The sequence below is a fragment of the Channa argus genome, chromosome 9, assembly GCF_033026475.1.
Source record: "Channa argus isolate prfri chromosome 9, Channa argus male v1.0, whole genome shotgun sequence".
NCBI classification, from domain to species: domain Eukaryota; kingdom Metazoa; phylum Chordata; class Actinopteri; order Anabantiformes; family Channidae; genus Channa; species Channa argus.
The window spans coordinates 10,964,902-10,978,628 of record NC_090205.1 but is presented as its reverse complement, the minus strand read 5'-3'; the positions used below and the strand labels follow the sequence as shown (position 1 = coordinate 10,978,628).

Here is a 13,727-nt window from a genome sequence, read left to right as displayed (position 1 = left end):
TGTTATAATGATGTCATCAATAATAATAATTATTATAATAAAGATTAGCCTTTTTAAAGCATCTCCACTTTATTATTTAGTTCCCAGTACGTATGCATAGTACTGCGTATTTATCTAAGAAATTTATGCAGATGTGTTGTAGTTGTCTCCTCCATTAGCTCTACCGCTCCTATTTTTTGTTTACCCAAAATGTATTTAAGCCAATACAGATAGGAAAGTCAGATTCTAATATTTTTAGGTATCCTCATTAAACATCAAAACGTGAGTATTTTAAAGTAGTATACATGAAAAAACTGTAAAGAATGAAAACATGGTCCCCAAATTTAAATTTGATGTTAGACCGTCAACCACAGCGCACTTTGTTCAGATGGTCTGCGGCTGCGCGGAGTGAATGCCACGTATTGGTTGACGTTGACAGTCTGGAGTACGCTTCCTGATCTTCCTGGCTCCCGGATCTAGCTAGGCTAGCATAAGAATTTGTATTTTCACAGTTTGGGCAAATCTGTGAAATACTGCGAGGTCAAGTCGTCCGATTCAGGTGAAAAGTTGTTTGTTTTAATACCCAATATAATTAAGTTTTAACCACACTGCCATATTTGTGCTATCACGACTTGAGTATGTTTCTAGCTGGCGAACTAGCGCTAAGGAATTAGCGTTAGGTGGCTAATCAGCTAACGCTAGCTCGCACAAACAGGTGTCGAGTATGATTTCGTTGTTAAGGGAAGTTACTTAGGAAAAGACGGACACTTTAAAATTTAATGAATGCAGAGTTTACGCACTAATTTACGAATATGTTGACTTAAGTGGCCCGTTAGCGTTTCCTAATGCCTGGTGAAGCCTGGTGACGTTAATGTTACAAGTTAGCTACAGCAAACCGGTTTTGGAGAACATTTTTGCTATAAAGTAAAATTAAGACTGACTAACTCATACATGTGAGCACCGGGAGATTAACTAACTGTATTATGGGTTTCAAGTCACAACGTTTACCTAATATATGGCAGTGTTAGCAGTCAAAAGTGAATTTCTCGTAATGGGCCACTGACAGATGACTCTGCGATTGAGCGTATTTTACTGTCAGCGTTAAGCTAACGCTAAGCTAAAGCAACACGTCAATGACATTTTAAACGATTATCCTTGAAGCATCAAACTCTTATGTATTCAAGGTGAAAATAAATTTATTGTCTTCATTTGATGCAACTTCAAGCTAACCGTTAGCTACCACACAATCCCTAGCATCCATCTAATTATTCATCTGGACACGCAAAGCCGGAGCATATCTGGAATCAAATTCATGGTAGGAAGTGTATTATTTACATTAAACTATGATACTGTAACGTTGTAGGTAGTTAATCCAGCAGGCGACTAGTCATAAACCGGTGAGAAACAAATAAATCTTTACACACTTATTATGCTAACTCTAATTAATGTATCAGAGATTAACGTTACAGTTATAAGATAGGTCTCAGACGGGATGAGACACGACCTACAGTTTCATCTATCATTTATATAACGGATTTTATTGAAGCTTATCAAACTGGCTGATATTTAGGTCAAAGTCTGTAACTAGAGGCACAGGACAGTTTTTTGCCACCTCACTCGATGATTTTGACCCTTAGACCTTAAGTGAAACTGTGCTATATTGTTACAGAGAGACACTTGCTTGGTCAAATATTTAGAGTAACGTAACACTCCCCTTCTCGCTGTAAATGTCAAGGTGCCTTTCAAAAACACAGCAAAGCTAAAGAGCGTCTGATAGTTCAATGCCGTTGTCTTTATTAGTGTTGCAACAACATTTTAGTTATATACAGTAAAACAAGTTCCCTGCCCTGGTAACCTACGGGCACATACCAAGCCTCCTCAGAAGTACATTTTATTCTCATTGTATTTCATATGTGATGATGTAGCACAGCATAGTAGGAAGTAAAAATCCTTTCTCTTAGAGCACCCAAATGTTTTTTCCACTGCTTGTATGTGACATAAAACGGTAATGCGGGTGAATTCAGAACCTGATTTTAGGTTTAGTATTCATCTGTGCCTCCATCGTGTTCATAAAGTAAAACACATCAGTTAAACGCACCTCTCATGACCAAGACCGACAGTTGTTTATTACAGTCTCTGAAACAGATGTCCGGTAGAGAGAAGTGCTGGCCTTTCTTGGCTCAAATGAATAACACATCAAATTAAATTTTTTAAATTAGTAGGAAGTTGGGTGTTGACCACCTTGCTTGCCCCTCTGTTCCTCTGTCACAATTTCAGATTAAGCCAAATTAACCCTAACCTAACTATAACAGGACATTATCCAAAATTGATATTGACAAAGACAGAAGGGAAGCTGAGATAGACATGTTGTTAAGACTAGCTCTCCTTAATTCTGTTAGGTAGTGGGAGCATAACAGGTCAAACAGCACCATGAACGGCCAGCTGGACCTGAGCGGGAAGCTGATCATCAAAGCACAGTTAGGCGATGACATCAGACGTATTCCTATCCATAACGAAGACATAACTTACGATGAGCTGGTGCTGATGATGCAGCGTGTCTTCAGGGGAAAGCTGCAGAGTAACGACGAGGTTACCATCAAATACAAGGATGAAGGTGAGTCAGATCACAGAACCTCATAGGTAAAATTGCAGATGTTTGCCTTAGGCCAACTTACTATAAGGTAGTTGTACTTAGGAGACTTAAAGGACGCCTTTGCTGATGTTGAACTTGCTTCTTTTGATTCTAGTTTGAGTAGTAAATGTAATTGAATGCCTTTAAAGTTCCCTCTGACTTGCCTACATTCAAATATCTCTTTGCTTCTTCTTTAATATAGAGTGTCAGAGGAAAGTTTAAAAGCATTAATGTGCATTTACATCCTAAACTAAAGCCATAGAAAGCAAGTCAAAATAATTGTGTGGTTGCACTTTAGTTACTTGACAAGAAGACTTGACTGTTTTCTTCTATTCCCTTTTTACAGACGATGACCTGATTACCATCTTTGACAGCTCTGACCTGTCATTTGCCATCCAGTGCAGTAGAATACTCAAACTGACTTTATTTGGTAAGATCTTAGAGCATTTCCTTCCTGTTGTCCCTTCGTGGACCTATACAGCAAGTAAAGTTTCCTTCTAGGAGTATGAACTTTAAGCCCCTTGATACATATAATTATAGGATAGCTTCGTTGTGATGAACTGCATTACACAAAAATTGACAAAGACAGAAGGGAAGCTGAGATAGACATGTTGTTAAGACTAGCTCTCCTTAATTCTGTTAGGTAGTGGGAGCATAACAGGTCAAACAGCACCATGAACGGCAGTTACAGCAACCAGTCACTGGAGGGCATTCCAATTTTTGCTACACACAACAAATCTCAGCTGTTCACTGTCCAAGTAAAAGCTGTCTGCACTCCCTTATGATTAATATTGGATGGAATGCCAGTTTGTCATTTATCAAGAGTTGAGCAAACAAACAATTGGCCACGCCATAGATGAATGTACAAACCATACAATACACATTTGTATAGTTATACTGGTTCCAAATCATATTTTATGATACGCCCTAGCCCAGCTAAGCCCACAGTCATTCAGTACCTATGTGGGAATGTGGCTTTAACTGTGACCTTTACCAAACCAACCAGTAGGCTTTACACTAACAAGTTGGTATAAGATTTGTTTGTGTCAGAAATGATCTCAAATGTGGCCTCACAAATTATGATTAGAATAAGATTCAAGATTCAAAGTGTTTATTGTTATATGCACAGACAGAAAGCATGTTTCCCTGCACAATGAAATTCTTACTTTGCTGTCCACAATAAATGTCATACAGTAAAGCAAAATAAAATATCCATGATTGCAAACTCCTATCAGCTGTATAGGAGTCTGATGGCAGAGGGGAAGAAAGAGTTCTTGATAAATACTTGAATAGGAGGGAAACATGCATGTGCATTCAAAAATCCAAAATTACATGGCAACAACACAACAGGATAGTGGCTAGCAAATGTTTTCTGTTTAGGTTGGCAATATATATTTAAACACTCTCAGCTTATTATATTTATAAAAATAAGCTACTTAAATTCTCTCATCAAATGAAAACTTCATCTCAAAAAATAACGAAAATCCTTACACAATGTAAATCTAAAAGTACATTTCATTCAATAATTTTTACTCATCAAATATGCAATCTGGGATTTTTTTTTTTTTTTTTTCAATCAAATTACAACTGATTGTTTTTACTGATGATATCTCCTGGCAGTCTTTTTCTCCATTACATGTGATTTAAGTTCATACGCTCCTAGTAGTTTCCTCTAATTTTTATTTATTTAGAGATTTACAGTCCGCTGTATCCCAGTATTTAGCTGATGGATAGTCTAAATGTTCTTTAGACTCATACATTCCACAATGGGATTACAGACATGAATAAAGGTTTAAGGTGTTAAGTTTACACAATATTGATATCAGCTTTAAAAAAAACATGGCTCCAGGCCATAGCACTTCATGTCATCATACATACGATAGTATCATTATGATTTTAAATGTTAAATGGCTCACACAAATTTAGAAGTTCACTAACACACAATCAGTCAATTGATAATGTCCACGTCAAAGTTGATTCTCATGTTATTTTCACAGTATATCCTCCTGTTCCTGCTCTTATCAATCAGTAATATTGTTTCATCCTTATTGGTCTGTCTATCGCTCCCAATGAAATAGACTCCTGGCTCTTCATGACATGGCATGACCTCACGTGGAAATAATATCCTAAGACATGTGTTAGGATCCAGAATGAGCGAGAGCAATGTTTCATCGCACTACCTCATGACTAGATGCGCCTCTGTTTAGCGTTATCCTCCCAGACAGAGAAACTTGTGTAAGAAAGGAATGTCTGTCTCTGTTCTCACGTTTATTCTTTGGCAATGGAAACTTTGTTCCTCAGTCAATTTGTACCACAAAAAATGAAGGTTGAAAGAAGAGTAACCCATGCAGTACAGGCCCATGTACTGTAGTCTTAAGATTGTTAAAGAACTTAGGCTTGTGTTTTCAGCAGATTGGTCAGGTATAAAAACAAATATTTAATTCTTTAATTAAATAGAACTAATAGATTGACACACATGTTCCTTTGCAAGTAACATCATTTCACAGAGTCCAGTGCCCAACCATCCACTGCTCCCTTGCTCATTGTTAGTTAAATGATCGGTTGTCAGGGTGTGGTGATGATATCAAAAGAAGAATAGCTATGTGAATTCAACCCAAAAATTGTGATCCCTATAATCTCACGGATTCAGAGGGCCGAGCTAACAATAATTGGACTGATCATTATTCACAATGTGCACATGGTACTAGGTGCTGAATTAACAGCTCTTTCAAACTAAGGTACTTCAAAAATGAGATCCATTGTATTTAGTTAAAATGATGCAGATGTTATTGTCTGCTGTTTTTTCTTTACTAGCTAAAGAGCTGCAATTGTGTGTAAAAGCACTTATGATCTGCAACAATGAGTGTGCAGAATCTAAATAATGAATGGAAAAACGTAGCATCATGGGCTAACAGTCACATGATACAAATATTGTTACTAAGTACATTTTTTTTTTTGCCAACACGGTTTTAAATGATTGAGAGTTGCATACAGCAAACACTATTTTGCCTCAGTGCAAGAAAAGTCATGTGGTAGCAGTGTATTGCCATTTTATACCCAGAAAATCACACAGCTGTATCAGTCGTCTGTATATACAGTACTCTCAGGGTTTCTTGTTTGATTTACCATCTGTTTAGTTGTTAACATGTCTGTACAGTCTGAAATATTTCTAGGAACTTGTGACTGTAATTCAGTTCTAGACATTGATTTATGTTAACAAATGGTTCATCTTCAAAACAATATTTCCCCAAATATTAAATAATTGTGTTAAATTTGAACCAGAACCTGTAGACGCTGTAATGTATCTTTTTAAAACCTCTGTCCATCCTCCTCCTTAAGGTCACACAATTGGCACCAGCTGCGCAGAGAGAGAGAGAGAGAACTACAAGTCTCAAGTCACATTCAAATAAATGTCTAGGATTTGTTTCATTGGGTCACTTGTCTTTGATTTCTTCACCTTTGTCTCCCTGCAGTAAATGGTCAGCCACGGCCTTTGGAGTCTAGTCAGGTCAAATACCTGCGCAGGGAGCTCATTGAGCTCAGGAATAAAGTTAACAACCTCTTGGATAGTCTGGAGCCCCCGACAGAGGCTGGACTGGCTGCTACAGCACCAGAGAGTGGTAAGTACTTCAGTACACATGCGTACTTAAACATAGTAGTTGGAGCCTCCAGTAATGATTAGTTTATTACAGGTAATAAAAATCTGTGTATATATTAATGTCTAAAAAGAAATTGCAGTACACAATTCCACACCAAAGAAAATGTTTTTGGCCTATATGTCAGATCTGTATGTTACCATCCCATATGAACTCATGATTTCTACAAACTGATGAACACAACTTTCAAAAAAATGTTTTTATCTAAGATAAATATATTAGATCCACAATAAGCTTTAAATCCTGTTGCTGTGATTTCTTTCTTTAATGTCAGATCTTTAGACCTTGTGTGTTTGGTCTCCTAATGCAACTGATGGAGATTGCACAGCCTCCTTAACAAGCATCACTTTATATTCCACATACTTACTGCCATTTTGAGACCTTCTAAACTGAGGCATTTTTTTATTCCAAAATGTAAATGAAGGGAGGAGGAGACAGAAATGGTGGATGAAGTTAGGTTAACACAGCAGGGGTTTTCAATCAGTGGTTCATAGCCCTCTGGTGGTCTCTGAAGGCATTGCAGGTGGCCCCTGTATGCAATGCAGTTTCACTGTAGGAAGCTCTGTTTATTTATTTATGTTATCTTTTAAAACACATTATTATTGCATTTGAATAGTGAAATGTATGTAAATATAAAACGTTTTGAGAAGCCAAGTTGACAGGATTAAAATAATGCCCACCCAGTACATCCTTGTTAACCTGTGCCTCATAATGTATTTTTAAAAATCATAATCTAATTCCTATTTAAGATTGGAACCTGCCAAAATATAATGGGTAGGGGTCATATCCAGGCTGGTATTGTAACACTAAAATCCTCGTGAGTTATACCATGTTTGTTTTCATAATGTAGCATAAAGTTTATTTTTACAAAATGAATTTCCAGCTGAAAATAGATGTTGCATGTTGCTTTGCATAATTATTGCCACATTTTTTGTTTCTTCCCTGCTGGTTTTTAAACGTTTCTCTGATTATTTAAATAATTTATTGTTTGTGTATATATTTTTCTTCCCAGAATCGGTGGATGGACGTGAGGGCAAAGTTGTGGCAGTAGACCCCACAGTGAAACATGCCACTCCAGTCAGTGCAGCCAGCATGTCAGCGTTCGACCCATTAAAAAATCAGGACGAGGTCAACAAGAATGTCATCTCTGCTTTCGGTCTGAGTGAAGACCAGGCCCAAGGTAATTCTCTCTTTAATTATGTTTTGTTTCAGTCTATATCTGTCAGATAAGAAAGTCATTCAGTATTATCACTGCATATTTGTCTCCCTCTGTACTGTCTGATTAGCTCCCCCAGCAATTACAGCAGAGGAGCGCTCAGGAACCCCTGACAGCATTGCTTCCTCCTCATCTGCAGCCCCTCAACCTGGAGTACCCCCACATCCACAGGCTCCCTACGCTGGAGTACAGCAGGGACCCCCAGCTGGCATGGATGGTAAGACTTATGAGCATAAAGCTAGTTTCTAGAAAAATACACATACAGTGGCACATTTTTGCCTATTTTTACATGTGTGAAAATCGAATTTAGGATCATAAGTCTTAAAAATAGATGAATAAATGAGTTCTGTGGACAATTAAATAAATAAGACAAGAACACTTAGTTATTGTCTAAAATAACTGAATCTGGGGGACAGTATGTGAACCACTTGTGTTTTGCAATAGCCACTTTAACAAAAAATTTCCTTCTTCAGGTCTTTTGTGACATTTTTAGGATTGCAGTATTAAACTCAGGATGCTTTGCTTATACAACATGGAACTCATAGGTCCATTGATGATGGCAGGTCCTCCTGGTCTAAAGGCAGCAAAGCAGTACCTGCCACCACCAGGTTTATCATAGCCAAACATGTTTATCATTCATGCATTAAGTTGTACGGCCTCTTCCCTCCACAGAACATTCTTCTAGCAGTTTTTCAACTGTCTTCCAACTTAACTTAGCCTTGACAGGCAAATTAAATCTTTGGAGAATAGTGGTTCCCTCTTTGCAGCCTTGCCGTGCACACCACTGTTAAGGAACACTGATAATCAGCTACTGCAAAAGAGGCCTAGATTGAGGCCTAGATGTTACGCTAGGGTTTTTAGTGACCACCTGGTCTATTGCACACCTTTCTACTGGTGTGATCTTTGTTGGTTGATCTGCCTGGTGGAGTCCAAACTGTTTTGTATTGTCTTGTTTGTCTTTTTTCTACTACTGCTGATGTCTTAACAATCTCTTTTGTTCAAGTCATGATCTGTAAAAACACAGGCCTGCTGTTTCAGCAAATTAACTGGGTCCTCTTTCTCTAGAAGCAACATAAAAATCTGATCGTTGTGAGGTCATATTTATGCTGAAATAAGAAAATTCTAAACCGTTCAAAATTTCAAGCACCATTTATACAGCATCATTTTATATTTCTCATGAAAATTGTACACACAAATGTAGACATGTTTTCTAATTTGAATAATGTACTCAAGTGTGTGTTTAAGCAATCACTCTTTCTTCAACAGCGTCGCTGTTACATAGGTTGTTTTTCCAATGCTGTCACCAGTGTGGCTTAACTAAAATCTGACTCCCTGTTGAATAAGTTTGACTGAATGTGATGCCCTAAACTTCCTACTCAAGCTTTGTTTTGCCTGGGATTTCCCAGAGTGCAATCTTTAACACAGACCTTTTAGACTAAAAGCTGAGGCTTAGATGAAGATAAATGATCAGGCTGTTGGCAAAAATGAAACTTTCTGTAATGTTCTTAGGAAATAGGTCATAGTGGGCGGTCTTCTCTGTCAGTTTCCCATATCTATTTTCTTCATTTAGGCATGTTTGTTATCATCAGGGAGTTTCCTGGCTTGTTTCACCTTCTGTTGTGAAGAAGGGCCCAGGCAGGTGCAGCCACAGGTGAAGCATTTTGCATTGGTAACCACATTTCAACCAGCAGATTGGACTGTTTTCATCCTGTGGTTTGGCACAGTTGAACATGGAGGGCTTTGGAGCACAGTATTCCTCATGTTTGACACTATGAGAGTTGTAACATGCTCTAGGAGAGTAGTCCCACTGCTGGCGCCTGAACACACCTGCAGCCCTGAAGACTAGCACACATGTGGCATTACTGCATCCATTAACTGGTGGTTTGTGGTTTGCCTGAATATCGCAGCAGAGCTGCTGCACAGGGCTCAGTAAGCGTTTAGTTGGTCCATAAGGGGGACTTAGTCACTGGGTTAGCCAGCTACACACAATGTTGTGCACAATAAGCCAGCTCATGAGAAAGCTCTTCAGGGATTGTTTTCTTTCCAAAACATAAGGATGGAGAGAAACAAGAGACTTTGTTGTGTAGTAACTTGTTCTTGCTGATTTGATTTTTGGATTCTGAAGTGGTGAAATGTCTGTGGAGGTCTGACAATCAGTCCAATTTTTGCATGCGTATAAAATTGGCCTATTGGAGGAAATAAAAAGACATGTTTTTGTTGAATTGTGATTATTGAGTAATAAGTTCAAGTTGCAAATAGTGTATCAATGTTATACCTTCTCTCTTGCTCTGTGATGGTTGTGACAAGGGTTCATTGCGTCAATATATAAAATTTAGATTTAAACCAAAACACAGAACACATATCTTAACACAACAATGGCATTTGTGTTTTTGAGTTTGTGTGTGTTTTTCTGAAAACTAGTAAGGAAGAAGTTAGAGAAGTTGAAATAATCAATAAGTCATTAGGATAAACCCCAGTTTTCTTTTTTCACATATTAACTTTTTTTTAACTAAGACTACCCAAGAATATTTGATTCAGCCAGGTAGCTAGTATTCTCTTCTGCCTCTCTCTAATCTATTTCCATCTTTGGTTGCAGACCACCTTGAGGTGGTTCAGAACAGCAAATCAATACACATGAATTTATAACAGGCCAACCATGACATTTGATGCCAGTTGAGCCGTGTGTGGCCAATTAAATGAAGCCTTGAACTCACTTTTAATGCAAACTTAGGTTACCTGTTACCATAGCAATGCTGCTAACCATATTCATAAGCAGATGGTAATGATTTCAATCCATTGTGATAATAATTAACATCTGTGCAAGAAAGAAACAAAACTAAACAGACATGTGCATATGTAGCTTAGATCTTTTGTGCAAGGGTCTTTATCAGATGGGCAGATGGGTTGGTACAAATTGTTTATCCAAAATAGGGCCGTGTTCTCATGACTCCTTCTTAAGGCATGTGTAAAGTTCACCAAAACTACAGCCAAACTCTGCTTCATTCTTCCAGCTTGGGGTTTTCTCCTGGAGCAGTGCTACGCTGAATTCCCTGCCTGTCTCCAGGCATATCTTTGTCTCTAATGACTGACCTCTTGGCTACTCGGGAGAGGAGTGAACTTTCAGGCTAAAGTGGTCTAATAGCCATGCACCCATCTGTCACTCTTACGTAACACTCATGATGGATTACAGATTTTGAGAAAACACACACACACACACCTCCTTACACATGAAGAGCTTGATGTTCATGTTATAGGTTTTAGTGAGATAACAGTCACAACACCGCGTCAGAGCTTCTAAATTCAGTTCAGGGGTACACTGTAGCTAAATATTTAGTGGTCAAGCGACTCCGACTTTAAAGTAAAGAGTTGTTCTCTGACCACAGACACATTGAGCAATAACAGCTTATACTACAGCAAGAAGATGCATTTAAATGTGCCAGCATGCACTTGCTGTGCTCCATGATATGTTATGAATTATTATCCACTAGATCCAAACTAAGCATTTCCTACACAATGTGGAGTTGATTCTGAATGCATTTTGAGCTCCTCTGAGTGCAGAATAATAGTTTGTCTCTTCTCAGCAAGAAAATCAGCACTAGTGTCAACAGCACATGCAAAACCAGTGAACCCTGGTACAGCCCTCTTCCATTATCCTTTCTTCCTTTGTGCCTTTTATGTTGTCACTACAGTTCAGAGTCCAGGCTGGAGATTTGGGAGTAAGTTTTTGTTAAAGGGCTGAAGAGTTAGGCATTTAGTGGAAAACCTGATAATTACCTTAAAATAACAAGGAAGATATGTTTCAGTGTCTTTTAAAACATAAAACAAAGACTCAAACAAGGGTTTACTTGTCATGCAGATGTGGTATCTGTTTAACTAAATGCTTTAGGTTTCTTTATAATTAAATAATGAGCATCTTTCATCATGTTAATGTACCTAGATTGTGTGAAGTTGGTCGTTTTTCAAAAATGTCTAACAGGAAGCGACAGAAATGTGTCAGCACATTGTACGAGTATTGTTCTCTTGTCTCTGTGTGTTTACATCTGCTAAGGGACCTGTCTGCCTTTCTGTAGCTCAAAGTCAACATGAATTTGCTGGTGAACTGTGGTAATTGTTAAAATGGCTCCCTGAGCTGTTTTAGCATTTATTTTATCCCTGATCACTATAATTAGCACGAGTGAGAGCCTGACATCAAATGTTTGTGTAGCCTTTAGTCCGTTAGTAAAGATTGTAACTACTCGGCTTAAGTGCACATCCAAGGTGAACAACAATCAGACTTGTGAACTGACCACAGGAAACTCATGTTGGAAGTGTAAATGAAGGTTTATTAAAGTGCCTCTAGAATTTATCAGCATTACAGAATGACAAGTTAAATGTGGAATATCTTCTCATAATGCCTTCCTTTTTTCCTTTAGGTCAGGTGTACCAGCAATACCAGGCTCCAGGTGGATACCCACCACAGCAACCAGGTGCCCCACCGCAACATCAGTACGGTATGCAATACTCTGGTAAGACTATAAGTGGTCAGGATTTAAGAAGACAAACAGAAGCTCCTGTGATGTGAAGTGAGGTGGATTTTTTTCTCTCTGTATTGTGAATTAAAGAGACTCTCCTCCTCTCTTTCAGCAGGATATACCCCTCAGCCTGGAGCCCCTCAGCCCGGAGCCCCTCAGCCTGGCCCGCAGCAGCAGCAATTTCAGAACTACACACCTCCCTCCTCCCAGGCTCCTGCCCCCGGTCCAGGTCCAGCCCCAGCCCCGGGCTTCCAGGGTGGCCAGCAGCAGCCTCATCCACCTCAGGGAGCTCAGCAGTATCCACCAGGAGGCTTCACTCCCCAAAACTATAGTTCCCAGGCCACCCAACCAGCCAACTACAGCCTGCCGCCCAGCTCCCAGCCTGCCACAGGGTACCAGAGCCGCCCAGGATACACCCCGCCCCCAGGCAGCACAGTCACCCCTCCACCAGGAGCTGCTAACCCGTATGCACGCAATCGCCCCCCTTATGGTCAGGGGTACACTCAGCCAGGCCCTGGATACCGGTAAAAGGAGAGGATGGCAGATGTTACCAATTTTCACACACAAACCCAATTCCCAAACCCTTATCCTATGTGGCTCCAGCTGTTTGGAGTGGGTGCAGAAAACATGGTTTGCTGTTCTGCCCCTCTACTCTATCTTACAAATATTATTAAACAAGCAACCTTCCTCCAGTCTTGGTGGTTAGTGTTTATGTGCCGTCGCTCCAACACACCAATCTGTTCTGCCCCTGCTGTGTTTTCCCCCAACCCACTCTCTGTCGGCACCACTGTCTGCTCTGTCCTTCTGTGTCGGTCGTAAAATGTCTGTATGCAAAAACCTGGGAGACCAAAACAGGCTGTTGCATAGACTTTTTTGTTGTTGTTCTTTTTATGGTAACACTTCATTTTGTGAGTAAGATCAGGATCCACATTCTGCAATTCTTCTGCAGTTGTGTTGAGTTTACGGTGCATAAATGAATTTATAAGACACTACCTAAATGAAAAGTTACCCCTTTGTTGTTTTTTGTTTAATTGATCAATTTCACCATGTCGGTATTAGGACGTATCAATGAAAGTGCCCATGTTGGGAACACTAAGGGATTGTTAATAGGGAGTGTAGTTCCTGGCTTCTTCTGTTTATCTTCTCACCTTCAGTAAAGCTTGCTGTTTCTCTCTCCTTTTCTCTTTAATCTTATCACTGGTTTTTACTAAAATATCAAATCAAATTCCACCTAAGTGATATTAGTTGTTTATGTATAAACTGTAACAGTTTTTTTTCTTTAACCTAATAAAAGATCAAGACCCAGATGGAGCCTTTATCTTTTTGTTTTGCTATTGTGTTGCTCTTGGCCTTGTGTTGTCTTGCTGTCTTTCTACTCACTGTGGTTTCTGAGTTCATGTCTGTGTTAAGTTTGGCTTCTCGATTCCCCTTCTCCCCCACCCAGATTTGGAAAACTTTAGTAATGCTGTCTTTTTCTTTTTTTATTGTTTTCCCGCCTGTGGGTTGTGGTTCGCTTAGACGTGTGGCATATGGTTAGTCTGACTTGGTCAAACTATCACGACTTTAGTCTGACATTTATCAAGTCAGACTATACTAGTGTAGTTTTGCAGCTGAACTCTGTATTTAGTTTATTTGGTTTCATCAAATTCAAATCAGTTTAACCACAAAATCTCAGTACTATCCTCTGTACACAACGTGAATACTCTCACTCTGACGCTTCGTGTACACGAGTT

At 39.1% G+C, this 13,727-nt stretch overlaps 1 protein-coding gene across 5 annotated transcripts; it reads left to right on the top strand.

Annotated features, from left to right (window-relative positions):
* The first annotated feature begins 383 nt into the window (after positions 1-383).
* tfg (trafficking from ER to golgi regulator) lies at positions 384-13,301 on the top strand. Of its 5 annotated transcripts, none has more exons than XM_067515422.1 (8): positions 384-538; positions 2,379-2,593; positions 2,958-3,041; positions 6,085-6,231; positions 7,280-7,447; positions 7,554-7,700; positions 11,896-11,973; positions 12,110-13,301. In XM_067515422.1, the coding sequence occupies exons 2-8, from the start codon at positions 2,410-2,412 to the stop codon at positions 12,520-12,522; spliced, it is 1,221 nt and encodes a 406-aa protein (XP_067371523.1). In that variant the 5' UTR covers positions 384-538; positions 2,379-2,409; the 3' UTR covers positions 12,523-13,301. The 5 variants fall into 5 exon arrangements, with proteins under 5 accessions (XP_067371523.1, XP_067371522.1, XP_067371521.1 ...); XM_067515421.1 differs by having other exon boundaries at positions 12,107-13,301; XM_067515420.1 differs by having other exon boundaries at positions 11,896-11,988.
* The last annotated feature ends 426 nt before the right edge of the window (positions 13,302-13,727 follow it).

Bases quoted from the DNA above. Each gene is read 5' to 3' on its own strand.
- tfg (XM_067515418.1), top strand. From the start codon at position 2,410: ATGAACGGCCAGCTGGACCTGAGCGGGAAGCTGATCATCAAAGCACAG. The intron at 3,042-6,084 runs GTAAGATCTTAG...GTCTCCCTGCAG, and splicing joins ACTCAAACTGACTTTATTTG to TAAATGGTCAGCCACGGCCT. The intron at 7,448-7,553 runs GTAATTCTCTCT...CTGTCTGATTAG, and splicing joins GAGTGAAGACCAGGCCCAAG to CTCCCCCAGCAATTACAGCA.